The sequence below is a fragment of the Trichosurus vulpecula genome, chromosome 4 (genome assembly GCF_011100635.1).
Source record: "Trichosurus vulpecula isolate mTriVul1 chromosome 4, mTriVul1.pri, whole genome shotgun sequence".
NCBI classification, from domain to species: Eukaryota; Metazoa; Chordata; class Mammalia; order Diprotodontia; family Phalangeridae; genus Trichosurus; species Trichosurus vulpecula.
Genome location: NC_050576.1, coordinates 194,967,362 through 194,989,354, shown reverse-complemented (window position 1 = coordinate 194,989,354; position 21,993 = coordinate 194,967,362). Strand labels below are relative to the sequence as shown.

Genomic DNA, 21,993 nt, shown 5'->3' with positions numbered 1-21,993 from the left:
TAAAATGGAGATAGTAACATCACTTACCTAATAAGGTTGTTGTAGGGATTAAATGAGATAATATATGTAAAGTGCTTTGCAAGCCTTAAAGACCTATATAAATGCTAGATAGTATCATGATTATCAGATAAGGATATAGCCATAAGTAATAACATAGCAGTATAAATTTATAGAGCACTTTCCTTACCTGTGAGATAGTAATAACATCCCTATTTTTAGAATGTGGAAATTGAGTTTCAGATAGGTAAAGTGACTTTCCTGAGGTCATAAGATCACAGATTTAGTGTTGGAAGAGACCTTAAAGGCCATTTAGTCCAACCCCCTTTATTTTACAGATGAGAAAACAGGCCCAAAGAGTAACTTGCTCAAAATTATCCAGCTAATCAATGCTAGAATATGAACTGCGGTCTCTTGACCTCAAGTCCAGAGCCCCTGCCTGACACTATCTTAACAATGAATAAAAGTTTCTAGTGGTGCAGTTGTGGTGACATAATTGTAACTTGGTATTCCACATGCAACATCTGCAGTCAGGACACTGAAATGTAAGAAGTTCAAATTTGTGCTGTTTTCCTTAAGCCTAGAGGATTACAGTGGGTCATTCCATCAATTATCCAATGAGGGAATATAATATCTGAATTATGCAGATATTACATTCCCCTGAACCTTCTGTTGGTACCTTTGTGTCAGAAAGCTGCACATATGGATGGCCTTCTCTGGCCACCAGAGGGCACTAAGCCTACACACATGCCTTTAAGTCCCGGTGCAGGACAATTTAAATAACCTGTACTGCAGGGGTTTGGAATTTAGCTAATACGGCTTGTTGCTCAAACATTAAAAAAAAAAAAATCAATTATTCCAGAGTCATCACCCTAAGTCATAACTTTTTTCTCTTTCTATGACAGCTGACTTTCAGAGGACACAGCTACATGTACATACATACATACATACGTACATTGTGGTCTTCCTCTGAGAATGGCTGCCCCTCTTTCCTGGAATGCTCTTCCTCCTCACCTTTAACTCTTACTTTCCCTGGCTTTCTTAAATCCTTAGCTCAAGTCTCACTTTCTCAGGATCCCTAGGTGCTAGCGTCTCCCCCCACCCCATATTACCTTTCATCTTTTCTGCATATGTCTTTTTTAATTTTTTAAAATTTTTTTGGTTATGTCTTATATGTACCTAGTTATTTACATGTTGTCTGCATTTAAATATAAGCTCCTTGAGGTCAGGGACTGTTTTTGTCTTTGTGTCCCCAGCACTTAACGTAGTTCCTGGCACATATTGAATTAAGCAGCTAATAAATGCCTGTTGTTCAATTAATATAAAAATCTTCTTTTATAAAAAGGAACCACTGCTGAGACGCTTTACACAGATGTGTAGAACTATAGCTTGTTAGAGCTGGGAGGCTTCTTAGAAATCATCAGATCAAATCCCATCATTTATAGAGGAGGAAATGGAGGAATAGAGAAGTAACTTGCCCCAAATCACACAGCGAGTTAGTGACAAAGTTAGAAATAAATGGAAGGATGGCTCACAGTCTCTCTTTGGAAGGCAATTAAAAGAGTGGTTTTTAACAAAATTCAGCATGTAATGTCTCTGTAGAGATTGGGTCTGTCATATTTTTATGATGCTTTGGGGTTAGAAGACACTGTAGGAGAATGGTCTGAGCTACATGTCCTCTGATGCTTTTGAACGTCCTTGGAGTGGCAAGAGATGAGAAGGCAGAAAAAGGCACTGGTAAGAAAGCAGAAGAGGGGGAGAGATAGCAGCTTCAAGACATCTTCCTTGAATCTCTCTTTTCCTTCAATCTGAAGACAAGAAGGTATTTACCTATAGTAGCAAGCAGTCAAATATTGATAGAGTATAGTGAGTAGAGAGTTGGCCTTGGAAGACCTAAGTTCAAATTCAATCTCAGACTCTTAGAATTTGTGTGACCTTGGGCAAATCACTTAACCTCTCAATGCCTCAGTTTCCTCATTTGTAAAACCATGGGGTTGAACTCAGTGACCTCTAAGATCCCTTGTAGTCCTAAATCTATGATTATCTGATTCTAGATAGTAATGTTGTGGTGATACAGATTGCCTGGGAGTGAACACAGCAGAGCCAGACGTCAGGAGCATTAAAAGTTTTTATAATCATTTGAGAAACGCTGAGAGGGCCAGTGTACTCCAAGAATTGCAGCAAGGTTCTCAACTACTCTCTGTGAGTGAATGAACTATTTCTTCCTCTCACAATGTTGGGAAACAGGAAAAAATGAAGAGGCACCAAGACTATCTATTTTCTCCTCCCACTGAATAGAGGCTTCATGAGGAGTATAAAGAGATCATAATACAGCTTCTGAGGAAGAAGCTTCAGGTTGGCTTCAGGAAGCACATTTAGAACAGATGTGAAAGCGATGGTAATGTTTTTTTGTGAGCTATTATTGTATGCCTCTCAATGTCACAATTTTCTGTTTTAAGTAATTTGTATGTGTGTGTAAGATGTGAAATCAAATAATTCAATGACAATTGATCTGGGAAGGAGTAAAATTCAGGGTGATTGGAAGCTCATGGCTATTAACTAGAGTAGATTGAAGCTGAGCCATGCTTTGGAAGCTTGGAAGTTGCTAGGGACATAATATGCCTAAAAGCAACAAAAAATATAATTTCACTGGACATTTGTTAATCTCATATCACCATGCCCACAATGAGCATTTGCAAAAAGACCAATGTGATAGTAACTACAGCATAGGGATCTATATTAGTTGTAGAGAATGAGGAAGCAGAGCAATCCAGCTAAGAACTCTACCAGATCCTCCAAATTAAGTCAACATATACCTTAATACTAGGTATCTTTTATGCAAAGGTGGGCCTAGGAGATGAGAATGAAAAATACATTGGAAAATATGGTTATGTAGCAATGATATCCATTCCATCTTTGTGTAAAGGTGGTTGCTACCAGCTTTACCTTCTTCTTGATGTGTTACTAAAATATAAAATTCTTAGACATTAAACTAGAATGTTTGCAGGATATTTGTTTTGTAAAAATATTTTTAGGTAGGAAATAGAAGAGGCCAAAGGCTTTTAGACTAGACAGAGCCTCAAGGCTATATATTATGAATATTTTTTTTAAGAAGAGTATGAGTAGGTTATGGACATGGCAAGCAGCAAGTGACATCCAAAAAGTGAAACTGATTTTATCTTAAGCAATAGGAAAGGACTTGTTATCAATGGAAAAATCATTTCTGAATCAGGTGTCTATGCAGAGTCAGAATATAGACTTATTCAAAGAAAAATAAAAATCAATACCAAGTTAAAAGAATAAAAATGAGAATATTCAGTAAGCAGTTAGAACTAACATGATCTAGTTAAACTACTGACACTGAAAAAATGGAAATAGATAAAAGAACAGACAATGACTCAACAGACAATTAGGAGGGAAAGAAACAGATAGAAAATGGAAAAGATCTGTATTATTATAACAAACTGTTCTCTCCATCAATGACAATGGATAACCACATTTGGATTGAAGAAGTGAAAATAGTGGAAAAGAAAACAAAACTTGCAAGAGTAGCAGGATTAGATAAAGTACATAAAGAAAGATCCATGGTGGAAATGACAAAGTTTTGAGGATATTGAGGGATCAATTCTCTATTTGAAAGAGGATATTAAAGACTAGGAAAAAAATCATGGATGTTATTACTGTTTAAAAAAAGAATATTTGAAAATATCAATAACTGGCCTACTCTTCTTCTCTACAAAATTTCATGGGAGTAATTTACACACTGATTTCATTCTTTGATGAAGGAATGAAAAGGCAACAGGTAGGGTTTTTCAAACAAGCTTTTAGAGCTAACTATATCTTTGCAGTCACAAAACTGACTAAAAGATATAGGGAATATAACTTTTCACCATGATTATTGTTTGTTCACTGTAATAAAAATATTTGATTTTGTAGAGCAAAACACCAACAAAATGCTCTCCTCCAGCTAGCAGCTTCTGATGTATATGTCAAAAATCAAAAAAAGAATCCTTGAGAAATGTTAATGCTAATTTCATTTACTGACTCTGAGAGCCAGGCATAAAACAATGAGAAAGGTACTTGTTACTGTTATGAAGTGCATTTAGCATAAAGTCCCAATCAAAAATAGATCCTACGTTGTTCACAGCCACAGATATATGGATTCCATGAGGACCAACCCTGACATACTTCACTCTTCTCAGCAACCTAAGGTGCAAGGACAACTCCAGGGGACCCACGATGGAGAATGCTATCTTCATCGAGAGAAAGAACTGTGAAGTTTGAATACAGATTGAGGCGCACTACATGCTCGCCTTTTTTGCTTCTCTTTTGTTTTTGTTTTCAGGTTGTTTTTTTTTTTTTGGTTCTGTTTCTTCTTTTTCATGATTCATTCCATTGGTCATAATTCTTCTCCACAACTTGACTAGTGTATAAATTAATGCAATGTGAAGTTATAAAAAAATAAAAAAAATAGATTCTAGAGAGAATAAAATCCTTTAAATGTTCCAGTCACCCAATAAATATTTTTTAAGCACCTACTATTTGCCAGGCACTGTGCTATGTTCTGGGGATATAAAGAAAGGTAAAAGACAGTTTTTACTCTCAAGGAGCTCACAGTCCAATGGGGGAAAATTTCATGAAATCCCAGAATACTACAGAGCTTCTCAAATGAGATCCAAAACCACTCAAAAGAATTTGGTCTGAAGTTGAGCTATCCTATTTGGTGAGTGAAAGGTCACTCAACCTCATACCTAGCTGGACCCAGATCATGCTTTACATCTAACTAAGACATTTACCAGGAAAATCCAAGTGGATGAAGAATGCCTATTATTCAGATTATGACATGCAGTTGGATAGAGAGTCCAGGGAGCTAGTGTAACAGTACAATTAACTTGAAGCAATGAATTGGGCCCATAATTAAATAGGAGGAGGGGGGGGATTGGGTCAGATTACTTTTGGGAAATTGTTCAGTTCTTATAAAGATGCCCATGTTCTTCCCTTCAACAAATGCTCATTTTAAAAAATACATTGGTGTCTAATTAAGCTACATTGATTCTTCTCATGGTGCTGTATCACAATAAAGTCTGGAATATCACAGTTTTTACAGAACTAAAGTTTCAGGTCACCCAAAGGGCAGTACCAATAATCCTTACTGAATACATGAGTCAATGGGACATGTATGGTAGATGAAACTGCAGCATATTGCCAAGAAAGAACTTCAAAATTAAAATGGTCTAAAGGATATTATAATATAAAATAATATTAATATAGATATTGTAATATAAAAGGATATTATCTGAGAAACATATACCCTGAAAAGGAAAAAGTCTCGTTTATCCTAATTAGTGAGTGGGTTACTAGAAATGGAAAGCTCACCTAGGCTATCCCACTCCACCCCTTTTGTGTGTGTGTGTGTGTGTGTGTGTGTGTGTGCATATAATGCAAATTTATATTATATCCCACTATAAAATAGCTGTCCCTAGACTATGTTTCATATTCTATTCAGCCAAACCAGCAAAGCGCCCAGTCACTATAGGCAACTTGGCATCTGCCTTGCTTCTGCTTCCCCTTCTCCTCACTAGGAGAGACTTAGCCCTCCAGAAATACTCCTCTACCTCTCCCCACCATAACTATACCTCCTTAGTTAATCTATTTTGGCATTCCCTAGAGGTTGACTTTTCCTGACCAGAGGTGGGGTGACTGAGTGAAGAGGACAGTGAGGTGGTGCAGTGGATAGAGTTCTGGGCTTGAAGTCAAGAAGATTCATCTTCATAAGTTCAAATCTGGCCTCAGATACTTACTAGCTTGTGTGACCCTAAGCAGGTCACTTAATCCTGGTTACCTCAGTTCCCTCATCTACAAAATGAGCTGGAGAAGGAAATGGCAAACTACTCCAATATCTTTGCCAAGAAAACCCCAAATGGGGTCATGAAGAGTTGCATGCGACTGAAACAATGCTACAACAACAACAACTGAGTGAAAGCTGGCCCCAGATCAAGTTTCACATCCTCTCCAGCCCATCCATTAGGAAGCTAGGGCCTGCCCAGGATGGGCGTCTTGTCATCCATGAGTATCCTCACTCCTTCCACCTCCAACTTTCTACCTTTTGCTTTTGCTCATACCCTGGGAACAATTATCAAACCATTGCTACTAGAAAGGGATCTATAGCTTCACTCAAAATCTCTGTGGTTCCTCTGACCAAAACCTCCTTCCTTGGACCCCATTCTCCTATGTATTATATCCCCCTACCAGAATACAAGCTCCTTGAGGAGAGAGAGTGTCTTTTTGTTTTTGTATCCCATACCTAGCACATGATAGGTATTTTTAAAATCCTTATTTATTCATTCTTTTAAAGCAAGGGATAACTAATGGATAGCTTGTGTTTTCTACTTGTGTATCCACACAACATCAAGAGGGGTGCTTTTAGCATGTTGAGTGAATACCTTGGGTGAGATTTATAAGACATGGATGAGAATGGCACAGGATGAGATGGTGTAGGGGGTTGTAATTATCATTGTTGATGAGAGAGTACTCACACTGATAAGATCACTGATCAACAGAATTTAGAGCTTTTAAATATTGAATTAAAAATATTGATAATACTTACAAATTTACTAAATTGACTTTTAACAACTTTTTATTGATTGTTTTATATCACCTTCATTTCCAAATGTACTCCTTCCCTACTCCGCAAGTAATCCCTTTCAACCAAGAATAACAAGAGAAAAAGAAAAAGCAGTTCAGCAACACCAACCAATATAATAACCGATTTTGATTGTATCTTGATTGTTTCATACTCATGGTGGTTGGTTATAGAATTGACCAGACTTTTGAAGTCTTTCAAAGTTGTTTGTTGTCATTACATCATCTCCTGGCTCTGCCGACTTCAGTCTATATCAGTTTATACAAGTCTTCCCAGGTTTCTCTGAAACTGTTCCTTTTGTCATTTCTTATGACACAATAGTATTCCATTACATTCATATATCTTAATTGGGTCAGCCACACTTCAAGCGATTGCCATTCCCCTTAGTTTCCAGCAAAGTGGCAAAAAGCCACTTAAAAAAGTACAATAAATATTTTTGTGCATATGGGTCGTTCTATTCTTTAATCTCTAGCCTGAGTATAGGTCTAGCAGTGGTGTTGCTGAATCAAAAGGAAGGCACAGTTTAGTAACTTTGGGGCATAATTAAAAATTGCTTTCCAGAATATCTTGACCAGTTCAAAGCTCTGCCAATATTATAGTAATTTGCCTGATTTCCCACAGCATCTACAACAATTCTCATTTTTTTTTGTTAAAGTTGCCCATTGGATGCACATCCTTTTATTTTTCAAATGAGAAAGCTGAGGCCCCAGGTAGTTACATAACTTGTTCTTCGTGGGATCAAAAGGAAGAACTAGAAGAATGGGTGGGAGTTGCAGTGGGACAAATTTAGGCTTGACATCAAATTCTCTAATCATGAGAGCCATCCAAAAGTAGAAATGGGCTGCCTTGGAACAGGGTGGGTTCTCCAACACTTAAGGTCCTCAGGCAAGGACTAGATACTTTATCTTTAGTTCTGGGATTCTATGTTTTGGATTCCATGGAACATGGAATGATGTCAGAAGAGTCACAATAGCAAGCAACATTAATGGCAATGGACATGGCGGTGAGCTTAAGGTACAGCTTATGATAAGATATGACCTTTGAGGTTGAGAAGGTCTCTCAAAGATGCCATTAAGGACATATTTGACTGGAAAAGGAGATGGGCCAGTGTGTTGGGTGGATCCTTTATGGATAATTTATAGAAGGATAAGGACAAAAATTAAGTTTATATCAGCACTGGAGGGATTATCCATACCAATGAGATCACAGATCAGTTTGAAGGACTGAAGGAGAGGATGATGATTTGGTAAAAACTTAACAGTAAAACTATTATCAGAAAAGTAACAAAAAAATTATAATGTTTTCCTGACTTGTGTTTTCTACAGTGTTATGAAGGAGTAAAATGTCTCTTTCAGAAATAGAGTGGAGAAAAAAAAGAATAGGAACTAACCCCCTTTCTGCCCCTTCATCCCAAACTTATTGAATACCCTTGTCAAATCAGTTTTTTCTTTCTCCCTTTCTACTCTTAGCTTCTTTTGTTTCAATTTGACCCATTTAATGGACTGAAGCTTTGCCTGGGAAAAGCTTCCCATATTTTCTAAGTAGTAGTTAATTTCTTGATTTGGTGTGACTTAATGAACATATACCAATTTATTTAATTTATTTAACGCAAGAGAAGATAGGAGGAATCAATTAGAAGCAGCCGAGAGGGTGTGTGTTGCAAAGACCTCCTGTCATAGGCCTGTGGTTGCTTGCCAGAGTCCAGACTTCTGAAGATATTTTGTGCTCTGCACTGCTTACAGAACTGTAGACTCTCAGAATTGGAAGGAACACTTCTTACAAGTTATCTAGTACAATCTTAATTCAGTGGAGTTTAAGTGAGTTCAATCCAGCTTATTAAGCATTTATTAAATGCTTTATTTTGTGCAAGGCCTTGTATTTGGGAACATAAAAACAAAAAGGAAAAAAAAACAGTTCTTGCCCTCGAGGAGTTTATATTCTACTATGGGGTATAACATGTACATAGATGAGTAAATTAAAGAAAATTTAGGAAATTAGAGAGCCTAAAAACTTCCACTCAATGTAGGGTTTCCCTCTACAATCTCCTTGCTGGCTGTCCAGCCAGCTTACTCTTAAACATATCCTTCCTTCATTGTTGAATAATTCTAAATCTTAGAATGCAAAACCCACTTTTGCATCCTTGTTTCACCCAAAAGTAACTTTCCAAAATCGGGTCCTATGGTTGCTACTTGCATTGCAGTTCAGTCAGATGTAATAGCAGTGTCTCATACTTTTTTGCCTGTGCTTCTTAGATTTTGCATCACACCAACTGCAGAAAACAAAATTTGTTCTACGTCCCAGTAAAGTTTTTCCGAAGATCATCAGTTTCTAATTGGAAGGGACCTCAAAGGTCATGAAGTCTAATCTCCTTATTTTAGAGATGAGAAAACCGAAACCCAGGGATTATCATCTCCAAGTTGTTATAGGCAGGAAGTTGCAGAGACATTGGTTCTCTCTGTCTCCAAATCTGGTTCTCTTTCCACTATCCTGTGCTGTATCCTGTCCTTGTAGATAGAGAGTCTCAAAAGTTGATATTAGTGGTAGTAAGGGATATCTGTCAAAAGCCTTATTCATATATAGTGATTATTATAGTGATGTATCTGTATCTGGAAGGAAGAAAAGGACTTCAGTGGGTCATGATGAGAATGGATTATATTCCAGGCAGGGAATATAACATAATTATCTTTCTATTACAAATTTTTTTGAAAATATTTTTGTGAATAAAAGTCCTCTTAAATATTTCCCCCATCATTATATAAATTCACAATTAATTTTTTTAATTTTAAGGAAGTTCTACACTTAAAACATAATTAGGCCTTAACATTCTATTCCATTCATACAGAAAGTAGATGTATTGTTTTCTGATAGCAAAGCTCTGATTTTGACTCATCTGGGTTCTTGAACAGCTCCCAAAGTAAAAATGAAAGTGATTTGTTTTAATCTGGAGGTGAGTAGCTCCAGAGAACAGGACCAGCAACTTTGAGCAATGGAGAGAGGTGGGATCAAAGAAACATTCCTACTGGAGGAGTAGGATCAGCTGAGGGAATAATGTACTATAACTCACATACATTCGACAAATACTTATTAAATGCCTACTGTGTGCAAGGCCTTATGCTTGGCACTGGGTATGCAAAGATGCAAAAGTATATAGTCCCTGCCCTCAAGGAACTGACTGTTCATTATGTGTATGATATAACCAATAAGCGTAATACAAGGGAGAATGTGATGATGTATTTGTATCCCCTATCCAGAAGAACCTAGCAAAGTACCTCATACACAGTAGGTGTTCAATAAATGCTTATTGATTAAAGCCAAAGAGAGAGAGACTGATAAAGTGCCTAGGAAAACTTGCAGGAAAGGTCATTTTCAACTGATTTCCTTGTCCTCTTTACTACTAAGTAAAGGAAAGCCTTCCCCTACTTGCCTGAAGGAGATTATTCAGGATGACTGCAATTATAGTGCTATCTAGAATGCTCCACAATGAAAATGGCTTGCTAAAGGTGTCACAGCCAGTAAATGGCAGAGCACTGATTCAAACCCAGGGTTCTTTCTGACTCCACAAACATTTTTCCCCCAGCAGGTAAAGGGAGGAGGTTGTAAAAGGGTAGGTGTACACTCATAAGGACTAGTGGCATTTGTTGTTGTGGCCAAAAATGTGATGTGAGAGCTCAGAGGTCCAATGATATTATTTCTTAACTTGGGATCCATGAACTTAAAAGAAATTTTTTTTTTTGATAACTGTATTTCAGTGTGAATGCTGTCCCTCGTAACGTTACGTATTTTATTTCAAGTATATCCAAATCCCATTCTGAGAAGGGATCCATAGGCCTTGTCAGAATGCCAAAGGGGTCCAGGATACAAAAACGGTGAAGAACCTCTATTCTAACTGCTTTTCATTCTGACTTTTTGTCTTTTACTCACCCACCTGATGTGAGTCGATGGAATTTTTGTCAGGGGTTTCAGCTTATACTTTAGCTTAGAATCAGAAGAAGCCGACATTTGGCTGGTGACTCCGTCTGGAATTCAGAAAACAGATTTATTCCTTTGTGCCCTGCCTGTCCCCCCACCCCCACATCGTACCAGCTCAAGACTTTCCTAATTATAGTAACAACTAGCATTTATGTGCTTTAAAGTTTGTAAAGCATTTTACACATGTAATCTCATTTCATCACCACAATGATCCTGCCAAGTGGATGCTATTATTATCCCCATTTTACAGATGAGGAAACTGAGGCAGACAGTCATGAAGTGACCTGGAGAGTCACACATTTAGTTAAGTGCCAGAGGCTGTATTTGAACTCAAGTCTTTCTGACTCCAAGCCCAGCACTCTGCCCACCATATCACCTAGCTGCCTCTATACTATTGTAACATGGACTCAGAGGGAGGAATAAAATTAAGGAAATTTTTCAAAGTATGGCTGGGCCATCACCTGTGTCAGGGTGGGTAAAGGAGACGCAGTCTCCTTAGCACCTCTAGAGAGCTTTAAGGGTTGGGGCAATATCTACCTCCCCATTTTCAACAGTGTAACCTCAGGAAGTCAAGCCAGGTAGGCTCTGAGGGAAAGTCAGTAACTTAGAAATAAAACTTGCCACAAACAAGGAACAATCTAATGTCACAACCAGAGGGAAGTTTGTAACATTTATTTCCATCTTGCAGATGCCAAGTCACTCACAACCTGGGGTGCCTAAGCTCTGCTGTGTGTAGGTTTTTTCTACAGTGTTTTCACTGTCCCATGTGCTCTCAGCCTGGGTGGCCTGTCCTTACTTTTCCACCTTCTGTAGGCATCACTGCCATTCTGTCCTTTGTTGCCCAGTGTGAGGCTAGGAGCAGAATGGTGGTCTAGTTAAGCTGGACTCTTACTGAATAGACCCCAAGGCCATTCCCACCCCCAGCCCCATTTCCCTACTCCCGCCTTATGAGTAATGTCTGATTGTCAGACTTGGGGGGGTCATGGACTGGGTTGGTAGGGACTTTTCCTTTGTTTATATGCTTGGTTTTCATGTTGTAAATTATCTTCCAAAAGAAGGCAATTTCAGAGAACAGACAATGTCTCCAGCAAAGTTGCTGAGGAGGAAGAATGGAAGATGAATTGTTAAATAGTGCAGTCAGAACAAAAACAAAAACAGAAAAACAACTCTATTTGATTTCTTCTGAAGGTGCCCAGTCCACAGACTAGAAAGTAATTGTTCCTGAAAGTTAGTACTTGGGTGGGGAACTTATTACCTAGCCAGAAAGCCCAAGAGGGGCCCCCCAACCCTGACAATATAAAATCTATCCCATCATTCAATATTAGTATTAGTTTTGACTTTTTAACCCCTATGCAAAAGTGACAGGTGGCAAATCAAAACTGGGATCTTGGCATAGAATCCCACTGAGTTCTGAAGTTTAAATAACAAATTTAAACTATGCCACTCACCACCTCTGGGCCTTGATCAGCAAATGATCAAGAGCCCAATAAGGGGTTTATTCCATCATACAGCTGTGACCTCACTGCTCATTCTAGTGGAGAGAATGACGCAGAGGATCCTCGCAATCTCAGAGTTCCAGGTTTTTCAGAGTGGCTTGCCCAGTAAAGGAATACTCCTGCAGGTGCGTGTGTGTGTGTGTGTGTGGTGGAAGTGAATGATGATGAAATCTTAGAATTTTAGAATTGGTCAGAAATTTTGAACAGGACCTATGAGAAGGGAAAAGCTTTTTCTTAAACTTTCCATGAACAGACTTGCTTATTGACAATTATTTGAGTTAAAGGCAGATTATAACTAGCCATTCCATTCCCAGCCCCTGACCACTCTAATCCCTCAAAGTCAGGATGAATGGTATAGAAGGAAAATTTCACCAACTGGTTAAGCTATGATGGCTGGAAAGGGAAGGAATAGGAGATTGACTAATAGTAAATTGTAGAGGAAAGAATACCAATGCTAGGTGTTGGTGATTTCCCATTATAAGTGGATATTGCTGCTGCTATCTCTGAAATTAGGAATTGGAAACCTGTTGTTTCTAAAAGTCTCTGTACATCATCTTTCTCAGGGAAACATTTGAAAACCTAACATGTACCCAGGAAACCCCCAGAGGCCCTATCTAGAACAAGCAAAACCAAAATCCTTATAAATTGGTAAATATTTAGTATTTCTTGAGAAGGTGGATTTAAAGAGAGGAATTAATAGACGTGACTAGTGTCAATTTTACATTCACAACATGGTGTCTTAGAAATCTAATTTGGCTAGGATACTCAGCTTTCAAAGTGATTTTCCTTGAGTTCAATAGATCTGATGACTCCCCTACTATTCCTTATGAACTCTAGTGCCTTGCTCTAGGATAAAATATATGAACTCAGATTTTTAAAGCCTTTCACAACCTGGCTCCATTCTGTCTTTCCAGCCCCATTCTATATTACTTGAATCTAAATTCCAGTCCAAACTGGCCTTCTCTCTATTCTTCATGTAGCTCTCTCTCTCTCTCTGTCTCTGTCTCTCTCTCTCTCTCTCTCTTTGCTTTTTCTCTGGTTGTACTTCATGCCTGGACTGTATTTCTTCACTTTCAAATCATGGAATTCCTTTCCTCTTAAAAATGGAGCTCAAACATCACTTTCTTCTACATGAAGCCTTTCCTCTATTTGCTATAGCAAAGCTTCCCTCTCTGATTGCCTTGTATACTTTTTATATTTACATATGTATATTGTGCTTCTCCCTAATAGACTATATAAATTCCTCAAGAGTAGGGATGTTTTTTGGGATATTTATATCTCCAACACCTAGCACAATGCCTGGTACACAAGAGGCACTTAATATTTGCTTATTTGATTTTTTCAATTAACATTCCTCTATAGCAAGAGCAGCCATCTTTTTAGCTATTAAGTATGGCTAAACAATTACCATAAATATCAATGACACTTCTAAGGTCTAGGAAGGGAAGAATAAAAATGTAAAAAAATAAAGGATAGGAGGGAGTTAGGAGGAAGGAAAGGAGTACTATATGTTTGCAAATCATAGAACACAATCTCAGAAAAATTAAAGTTAAAAAAACCAAATAAAGGGCAATCTAAAGTCTCATGGTGGATATATATAGGCTATTACAGCATGTTGCATGTTAATAACTATGACGTGTGCAAGACATGGCCTAAGAAACAGTACTGAGGATAAGTATGCTTGGGGGGAAAAAGAAAAAAAAACCAGACTGGTGAGGTAGTAAGAATGAGAGACAACAGATGGGCTGTTGTACTGTCTTAGTATTTTTAAGACACTAAAAAATAAATAAAAGCAGAAAGACTATGTAGCCCATTGGATAGATCACCTACAGTGTATTAATGGGGAAATTTTAACTGTACAAGATAAGGGTACTTGGAAATCATGATTTGTGTCAGTGGAGGAAGTGGCCATACTGAAGAAATAGTAGATTCACTGAATGACCTAGGTGAAATCACCCCATGCTATTTTGTTGGTTTGAGACAGTTTCACAGATCGAAAAAACAACTTAAAATCAATCTTCACCACTTCTAATTTTGCCTCCACCTTGTTTTTAATCTTTCCATCTAGACATACACAACCTTCCCCACAACTATTTATGTTGTTTGCAGGGCACACCTATATCCTTGAGGCACCCCAGTGGCACCCAAGATGCCTAAAGAGTGTAGGACTGAAATAATAACTGCTAACTTTTTTACTTGTTTGACTTAGAATTGGGCTGTTTGTATATTACCATGGGAAAAAAATTTGTTTTGAAAAAGCTGATAGGATGAAGCTTTCAAACAAAAATATATTTCAAACAAAAAAAACTTATTTGCCAAAATTCAGAGTTATGCGGAGAAAAACTAGTTAATATTTAGAATTTAATGATCTCCTCAATAGATAGCTTAGGAAATAGGACCAACAAATCAAGTATAGGAAAAAGCAATGAGATTTTTAGGAATAAATGTGAGGTTCTAAAATCTCAATTCTACAGCATCTTCTCATATTGCTTATTGCTTACCTTTAATGCCCTTTGTAAGTTCTATCAATTTGTTGAGATCCACTTTCCCATCATCTGTAAGTCATGGACAAGATAAGCTTTAGAAGCAGTGATAAGCAAGATAGTTTTTAAAATGGCATAAATAGAATACTATTGTGCTATGAGAAGTGATGAACAGGATGCTTTCAGAAAAACCTGGAAGACTTACATGAACTGATGCAAAGGGAAATGAGCAGAACCAGGAGAGCACTGTACACGGTAACAGAATATTGTATGATAATCAACTGTGAATGACTTATCTATTTTCAGGAATACAATGATTCAGGACAATTCTGAAGGACTTAGGATGAAAAGTGCTATCTACCTCCAGAGAAAGAACTGATGGAGCCTGAACGTAGATTGAAACATACTTCTAAAACTTTTAAAAAAATTATTTTTGGCTTTTTTTGGTCTTTGTTTTCTTTTGCAACCTGGCTAATACGGAAATGTTTTGCATGAATGCACATGTATAATCTATATCAAATTACTTGCATCCTCAAGGAGTGGGGAGGAATAGGGAGGAAGGGAGAGAATATGGAACTCAAAATAAATAAAACCTGAATGTTAAAATTGTTTTTACTTGTAATTAAGAAAAAATAAAAATAAATATAAAAAATAAAAATGGTATAAAATGATGAAAATTAGCATAAACAGCTATTTTCTCTGATTTGTCTTTAAATTATATCTTATCTGCACAGAGGAATGGCAAACTGAAAAAGGGATTTTCAAATGTTATTTCTATCTATTTTCACTCACTCTGTTTCAAATGAAAGAACCAAAGGCAGCCAATGGAGGAGGATTGTTAGCAGATCTAACACTCAAACTAAACATTCTTTTGTATCTCAGCTCCAGGGAAGGTGGCAAGCAATGTCCTGGTGGCCCTCATTCTATTGGCCAAGGGATAAAAGCATCTGCTAGTTAATATATTCTTGCTGAAATTCTGAACCAGTTTGTTGGCTAAGGGTCTATGCTTTCTAAAATAGAGTCTAAATGTCAGAGCTTATAAGGGATCATGAAAATCATCAAGTCCAATCCCCTACCTTTTACAAAGGAGAGGTAGAGTGACTTGGCTCAGATCATGCAGTGAATTAGTGGCACAGCTAGGTCTAGAATGCAGGGCTTCAGACCCCCAAGTCCAGTGCTCTTTCTACTATTCCCTGCTAATTCTTAGCTCATCTGTATAATATGTAGGCACAATATATAATGCATCAAACAGTGATAATCAGTCTTTTTCCCTTTTGTGGTCATGCAAACATGTCAGTGAACAAATACGTGCTTTGAATGTATTTTCACAGCAATATGGAAAATGTTTGGTGGTACCATGGGACCATTATGGCTGTGCTAGATGTAATGGAATAATAAAAGAATTTGTTAAACACCCACTATGTGCCAAGAACTGTGGATACAAATAAAAATCATATAGATTTCACTCTCAAGGAGGTCACATTCTAATTAGGGGAGAAAACACATGTAAGAGTGTTCAGTTGCAGAGCAGAGCTGGTGGTCCTTTGAGAACAATGGAGAGGCAGGTGACAAAGCCCAGGAGTCCTTAGGGTCTCATATGAGGTCAAATGACAACACCCAAGGGTTCAAAGGTCATATTGGCAGGGCAGATGGTAAGGCCCTGTAGGCTATCATCTTATAGAGAAGATTGTAATTGGTAATTCCCTTCTCATTCAAGTGGTGTGAGCAACCCTATCCTTTGACCAATGACTGCTGGGAAGGGGGTATAGTTGATCTAAGGGTTGAAATAGAACAGGGCTCTGGGCTACCTCTGGTAGATGTGGGGTTAATAGGGGTGGGGTCAGTATCCAGTCAGGAGGGGGTGTCCATCACCTGGCAGAACCTGGGCAATAAGAGCCGAGGTGTGAGAAGGAAAGGACTAGATGATCTACTAGAACAAAAAGAAAAAGAGCTAGATATATCCACAATAGAAAATATTTTTGGGGAAATGGAACTACTAGCTGGGGTGTGTATGTGACAGGAAAAGCTTCATGCAGAACGTGGTACTTGAGTTTTGAGCAAAACAGAATTCTTACAGGTGGAGGTGAGGAGGAAGTACATTCCAGTTATGGGGTACAGTCAGAGCAAAAATAAGAAGACAGAAGATGGAGCACTGTGTCTCACTCAGCAAGGCTAGTTTGGCCAAACCGTAGAATGTGGGAAGTGCAGGTTGTGAATAAGTCTAAAAGCCAAATGGAAAAATTCAATTTGATCTTAGAGGCACTAAAGGGATTTATTGGAGCTTATTGAATAGGTGAGTAACACAGTCAGCCCTGTGCTTTAGGAAAACTACACCAGCAGCTGTCTGAAGGATGGATTAGAATAGGAAGAGACGAAATAGGAGGGTATTGCAATCATTTAGACACGAGATGATGAGGGCCTGAATTAGAGTGGTGACTGAGTGAAAAAGAAGGGCCAGATATGAGAGATCTAGCTTTTAGCATAGTGCCAGGCTTATAAGAAGTGCTTAATATTTATTGATTGCCTGTGGATATAGAAATGGTAAGATTTATCAATTGGTTGGATAGCTGGGGTAAAGAAGAATGAAGAGTTAAGGATAATTCTGAGGTTGTGAATCATTTCATTGGAAGGACAGGGGCATTCTTAGTAAAAATGGGGAAGTTCAAAAGAGTGGTGGGTTTGGGAAAAAGGATAATGATTTGTGTTTTGGAAATATTGATATGGCTAATGGATACCCAGTTTGAAATGTAGTAAGATTTGAGATTTTCCCTCCACTTTCCCCTCCTTCAGATACCTTGAGCAATAATCCCATGAAATCCCCCAAATTGTATTTTTCCCAGAAAAATCTCCTTTTGGTTGGGATTATCTGACCTGCCATTGTTCTATAAAGTCCTTGGGACCTTGCCACCTGTTCTGATACTTTCTCTCCCAGAATCTCAATACTTGTTGGCATTTCTATCTGCCATGAAATGAACATGAACATGAATATGAATCTTCTTTTATGTGTTTTTTCCTCCATTAGAATGTAAGAGAGCAGGGACTCTCAGTTTTCTTTTTGTATCCTCAGTACTTACAATAATGTTTGGCACACAGTAAGCTCTTAATAAATACTTTTCCATTCCATTGTACTCAATTTCATTCTTGGTCTTTCCCCATCTTTGTTCTCTTCAATGCCAGTTCCACTTTCTATATAAACATGTTTGTGACTGTGATGTTAGAGTCCAGATGTGGTGGCTTCACTGTCCTTGATGGAGAATAGTTTAAAAAAAATCTGCAGCTCTTCTCAAGTTTTCACTTGTTTGTTGTCCTTCAAGTTTAATCTTTAAATGGTTTTGAGATGACTTTGCTTATTAGGGTTTCTTGCCAAGCTTTGTTTAAACCAACTTGTCTCCCCAGTTTTTTTGAATGTTTTATGAAGTGATACTGTTCCTAATATCATTTTTATTCTTCTAGCTTTGTATGAGTTTTAATCTTTACTCTGGTAGTCTGACAATAAAAAGATAGTTAATTTAGTAATGATTCTCATATAAATAACAAGACATTTCTTGCCTGTTCAAATATAATTAACATCATTTTTGGGTACATATTAATGTAATTAATATTGTTAATGGTGCAGAGGCTTGAAGTTTCTCTGTAGTCTATAGTTCTTTGACCTTTCTCAATCTTTACTTCCGTAATTTGTTTTCCAGAATATCTTTTGCATACTATATATGTGTCCATTCATTCATTTACTTGTCCAAAGAGAACCTGTGAGACATTCTTCTATTTAGCTTCAACTTCCTTTTGTCTTCTGGTGTGATTTATGGGGAGAATGTCAAGATTGGTATGAATGAATGAAAAATTAAGAAGCATTTTAAGTGTTTACAATATTCTAAGCACTGTGCTTCGTGCAAGGGATATAAATACAAAAGAAAAAATCGTCCCTGCCTTCAAGGAGGTTACATTTTAATAGGAGGAGTCAATATAACTAGGGGAGTGATGACTCAGAAGGAGTACTTTGGTCCAGAAAACTACAGGGCTTTTGAATGGGGCCATAAAGGAAGAGAATGACATATCCCTTCCAGGAATAGTGGCAGAGTTGATTTGATCATGTTTCCATAACAGGAAAGCAGGGGGTGAGGGGATCTATACATAGAGTAGCAAGACATCTGATGTGGAGGTGGTTGTGGATCAGGGAGTTAAAAAAAGCATGGCCATGGGCCAGGTGAGGCATATACCAATCAAGATAGCAGGGCTCCGGGGTGGGATTTCTGAACATTAAAAAGTTAAAATCCCCAGAGCATGGTCTCAGGTCCTAGAGGTGATGAGAAGATGGCTAATGAAGTAAATAGGAATCATTTCCTCCAGCAAACTGTCCATTTTTTGGTTGCTGGATAAGAATCTTACATTTAGAGTACCAGTAGCTAAGTTGGTGTTTATAGAAGGTCTAAAAAGAATGATTTTTAGCATCCTCTGTCCTTTTCTTTGCCACTCTTCCTCTGTCACTGCAGAAGCACAAGTGATCAATGGATGACTGAGACCCATTTTTGTATTTTTTTGTTTCATGAGTTGCCACAGCCATAGAATTCTTCACCAAGTTGGCCAGCCTACTGATAGGGCTCTCTGTACAGCCTCTTTGTACTTGGCTTGCCTGGTCCTTGGAAAGCAGACACTGTACAGAGAGACTGTACTCAAAGCCTGCCCAGCATAGGAACCTGTCAGAATATGTACTACTACAGCCTAGGCATTGAGAAATTAGGTCTGACAATATAGTAACAAGTCATTCCTACCTGCTTGAATAGAATCAATTCTATTTTCTGCTGTTATTTGGAGCTCACTTTTTGTTCCATGTCATGATGATGCTTCAGAGTAGGACTTTGTATTATATCATTTGTGATAACAGAAGAAAAACCAAACCAAGCAATCTATGGTTTATATACTTTCTTAAATGTACCTTTCCTTTCTCTCTGTTATTTTTCTTTTCCTCTTCTACTCCATTTTTTGTCTACTTCCTCACTCACATTTTTCTTCCTTACCTGTGTTTTAAACCCATGAGTGGTTCCTGTATCACTCCTAGGTACTGATTACCTTGGCTGGTGGCATTTATAAATCGAGAGATTTCTTTCCCTAACCTAAAGGTAAATAATTAGTCATGTTTCTTCTTACTCTAGGATGGGTTCTTTAAACTATATTTCAGACCATCTCTATGATCTCGAAGCAGAATAATTTCACAAGTGCCCTCACCCAGCCCTACAAGCTGAGACCCCTGGTACAACAGGATATGATAGACTCACAGTCAAGTGGCAGAACTGTCAGTAGTTCCTGAAGCTGCTGATCTGTAAGGTCCATCCCCAGGTTCCCCAGGACATTATCCAGTTCATGGACATCAACTTTTGCTCCTATAGGAAAAATAAAAATTGTAAAAGACAGGAATAAGAAAAAAACCAGATGATATTAAAGTGTGAAAAACCTTCTACGCTTGCCTACATTAACTGACTGAAAAGGAAAAGCATCATGAGGCTTTTTAAAGTTGGTTGAGTTCATGTGGAGGGAGCTCATGAAAGCCCTTTTGCTTCTACTCATTGATCTTAGCTGTTTTGGAGACAAACCACTTTTGGTCATGTTCAGCAAATCCAAGTGGCATATATCTGTTGTCAGCCTTTACTATTCCTGCATGAAAAGGGGTCTGTTTGTTCCAAAAGTATTTCTATAAAATATTAACCTGTTTATCATTTGTTCTGAGAACATCTATCAATCTTTTCCCTCCTTTTTTCCCGAGCATTCCTGTTTTATTAACACTGCCTTCCAGATTTATCATCTATTTTACAATGTCAGTAATACACATTAAGACTGGTATTGGTATAGGTATTCTGGTATACCTACACTGGTATAGGTATTCATTGCTTTAGATCTAAGTCTTGTCTTCAGGATTACCATTGGTCTCTCAACATAGGCCGTCAACAAGCATGTATTTGTTAAGCGTTTATTATGTGCCAGGAACTGTGCTAAATGCTGATGATACAAAGAAATGCAAAAATAGTCCTTTAAAAAGCTCACAATCTAATGGTAAGGACAACATATAAATAACTATGTACAAACAAGATAAAGACAAGAAAAATTGGAGGAAACCTTGGAGGGAAGGCGTTAGCATTAAGGGGGACTGAGGTAGGTTTCTTGTAGAAGGTAAGATTTTAGCTGTGACTTGAAGGAAGTCAGGAAAGCCAGGAGGCAGAACTGAGAAGGAAGAGTGTTTTGAGATGTGGGAGACAGCAAATAAATATGCAAAACTGAGAGATGGAGTGTCTTGTTTGAGGAACATGAAGGAGGTCAGCGTTACTGGATCATAGAGTGTATGGAGAATTGTAAAGTGTAAGAAGACTAAAAAGGTAGGAAGGGGCTTAAACTGTTTATCTGGAAGATGGTACATCTTATATCAACAGTTCTTGACATTATTGTGTTAGTGGTGTGTTTCCATGTAGACATCAAAAATTCTAGCATTTTTGCTTATAGCTTATACATTTGCAGCACATGAATAAGGCTTAAATTAAATTGAGTTGAAGGCTTTATGATAATCAGTGAAGATAGTGTATATGTTTCATTGTTTTCAGGTGAGTATTTAATAATCACTAAATCAACAGTGAGTTGCTTTTGACATCTCTGGGACTTTTTGGTATACCCTTTTTGCTCCTCAGCTAACATTTTTTTGGGGCGTTTATAGATTTTTTTAGAATGATGAAAGTAATGAACACTTCATATAAAGTACATAAATATATAATTGACATATTTGGAGGAGTCAATGGTGTTTTTATCTTTTGGCAATAAATATGTGATTTTCATTTTTAAAAAATTTTCATTATCTTAAAAAAAGGTGGAATTCAGGCTTGCATCAGCAAGCAAGCTGGTAAAGACTTTGTCAGTAAGCCATGTACCACTGTGAAATACTTAAGCCGATAATTATGGATCTCATCTAGACCAGCCACTTCCTTAGTGGCCTTGATGTAACTGTTCTATCACTCATTATACTAACGGTATACAAGATTTCTGTTTCATCTTTTATCCAACTTGTGCTTTTGTGGTGTTAAGACTTCTTTCAAACATAAATTTTCCACATCTTCCTGATTTAGGGGTTTTCTCTCTTTTGTCTAATTCCTTTGCTTCTCAAGGTTCTATAGTGTAATTCTTGATTGATGTTGAATTGTTTATTTTTTGCACTGATTTTGAATCCTTTTATCTTTAAGGGTACCAAGGATATTAATGGTATCAGTTTCTGATCTACCTTTATTTTCTGGATTTACATTGTGTCTGTCACATTTTTGTTGTTTTTAATCGGATAATATGACTTTCAGAGTGTCCTTGTATTGTTTCTTCTGACTCCTGTGTGAATTCTTCTGCATTGTGTGAATTCTCAGTATGTTTGGCATTTGAA

The 21,993-nt window shown here is 37.6% G+C and overlaps 1 protein-coding gene across 1 annotated transcript in view; it reads right to left on the bottom strand.

Annotated features, from left to right (window-relative positions):
• EFCAB3 (EF-hand calcium binding domain 3) overlaps positions 1-20,189 on the bottom strand; it is a 37,424-nt gene extending 17,235 nt beyond the window's left edge. Inside the window, exons 1-4 of the mRNA XM_036755640.1 lie at positions 20,177-20,189; positions 19,862-19,966; positions 14,607-14,660; positions 10,566-10,656 (exon numbers count right to left, since the gene is read on the bottom strand). Of these exons, the coding sequence (XP_036611535.1) occupies positions 10,566-10,656; positions 14,607-14,660; positions 19,862-19,966; positions 20,177-20,189 (263 nt within the window). The remainder of the gene's footprint in view (positions 1-10,565; positions 10,657-14,606; positions 14,661-19,861; positions 19,967-20,176) is intronic.
• Positions 20,190-21,993: the final 1,804 nt, after the last annotated feature.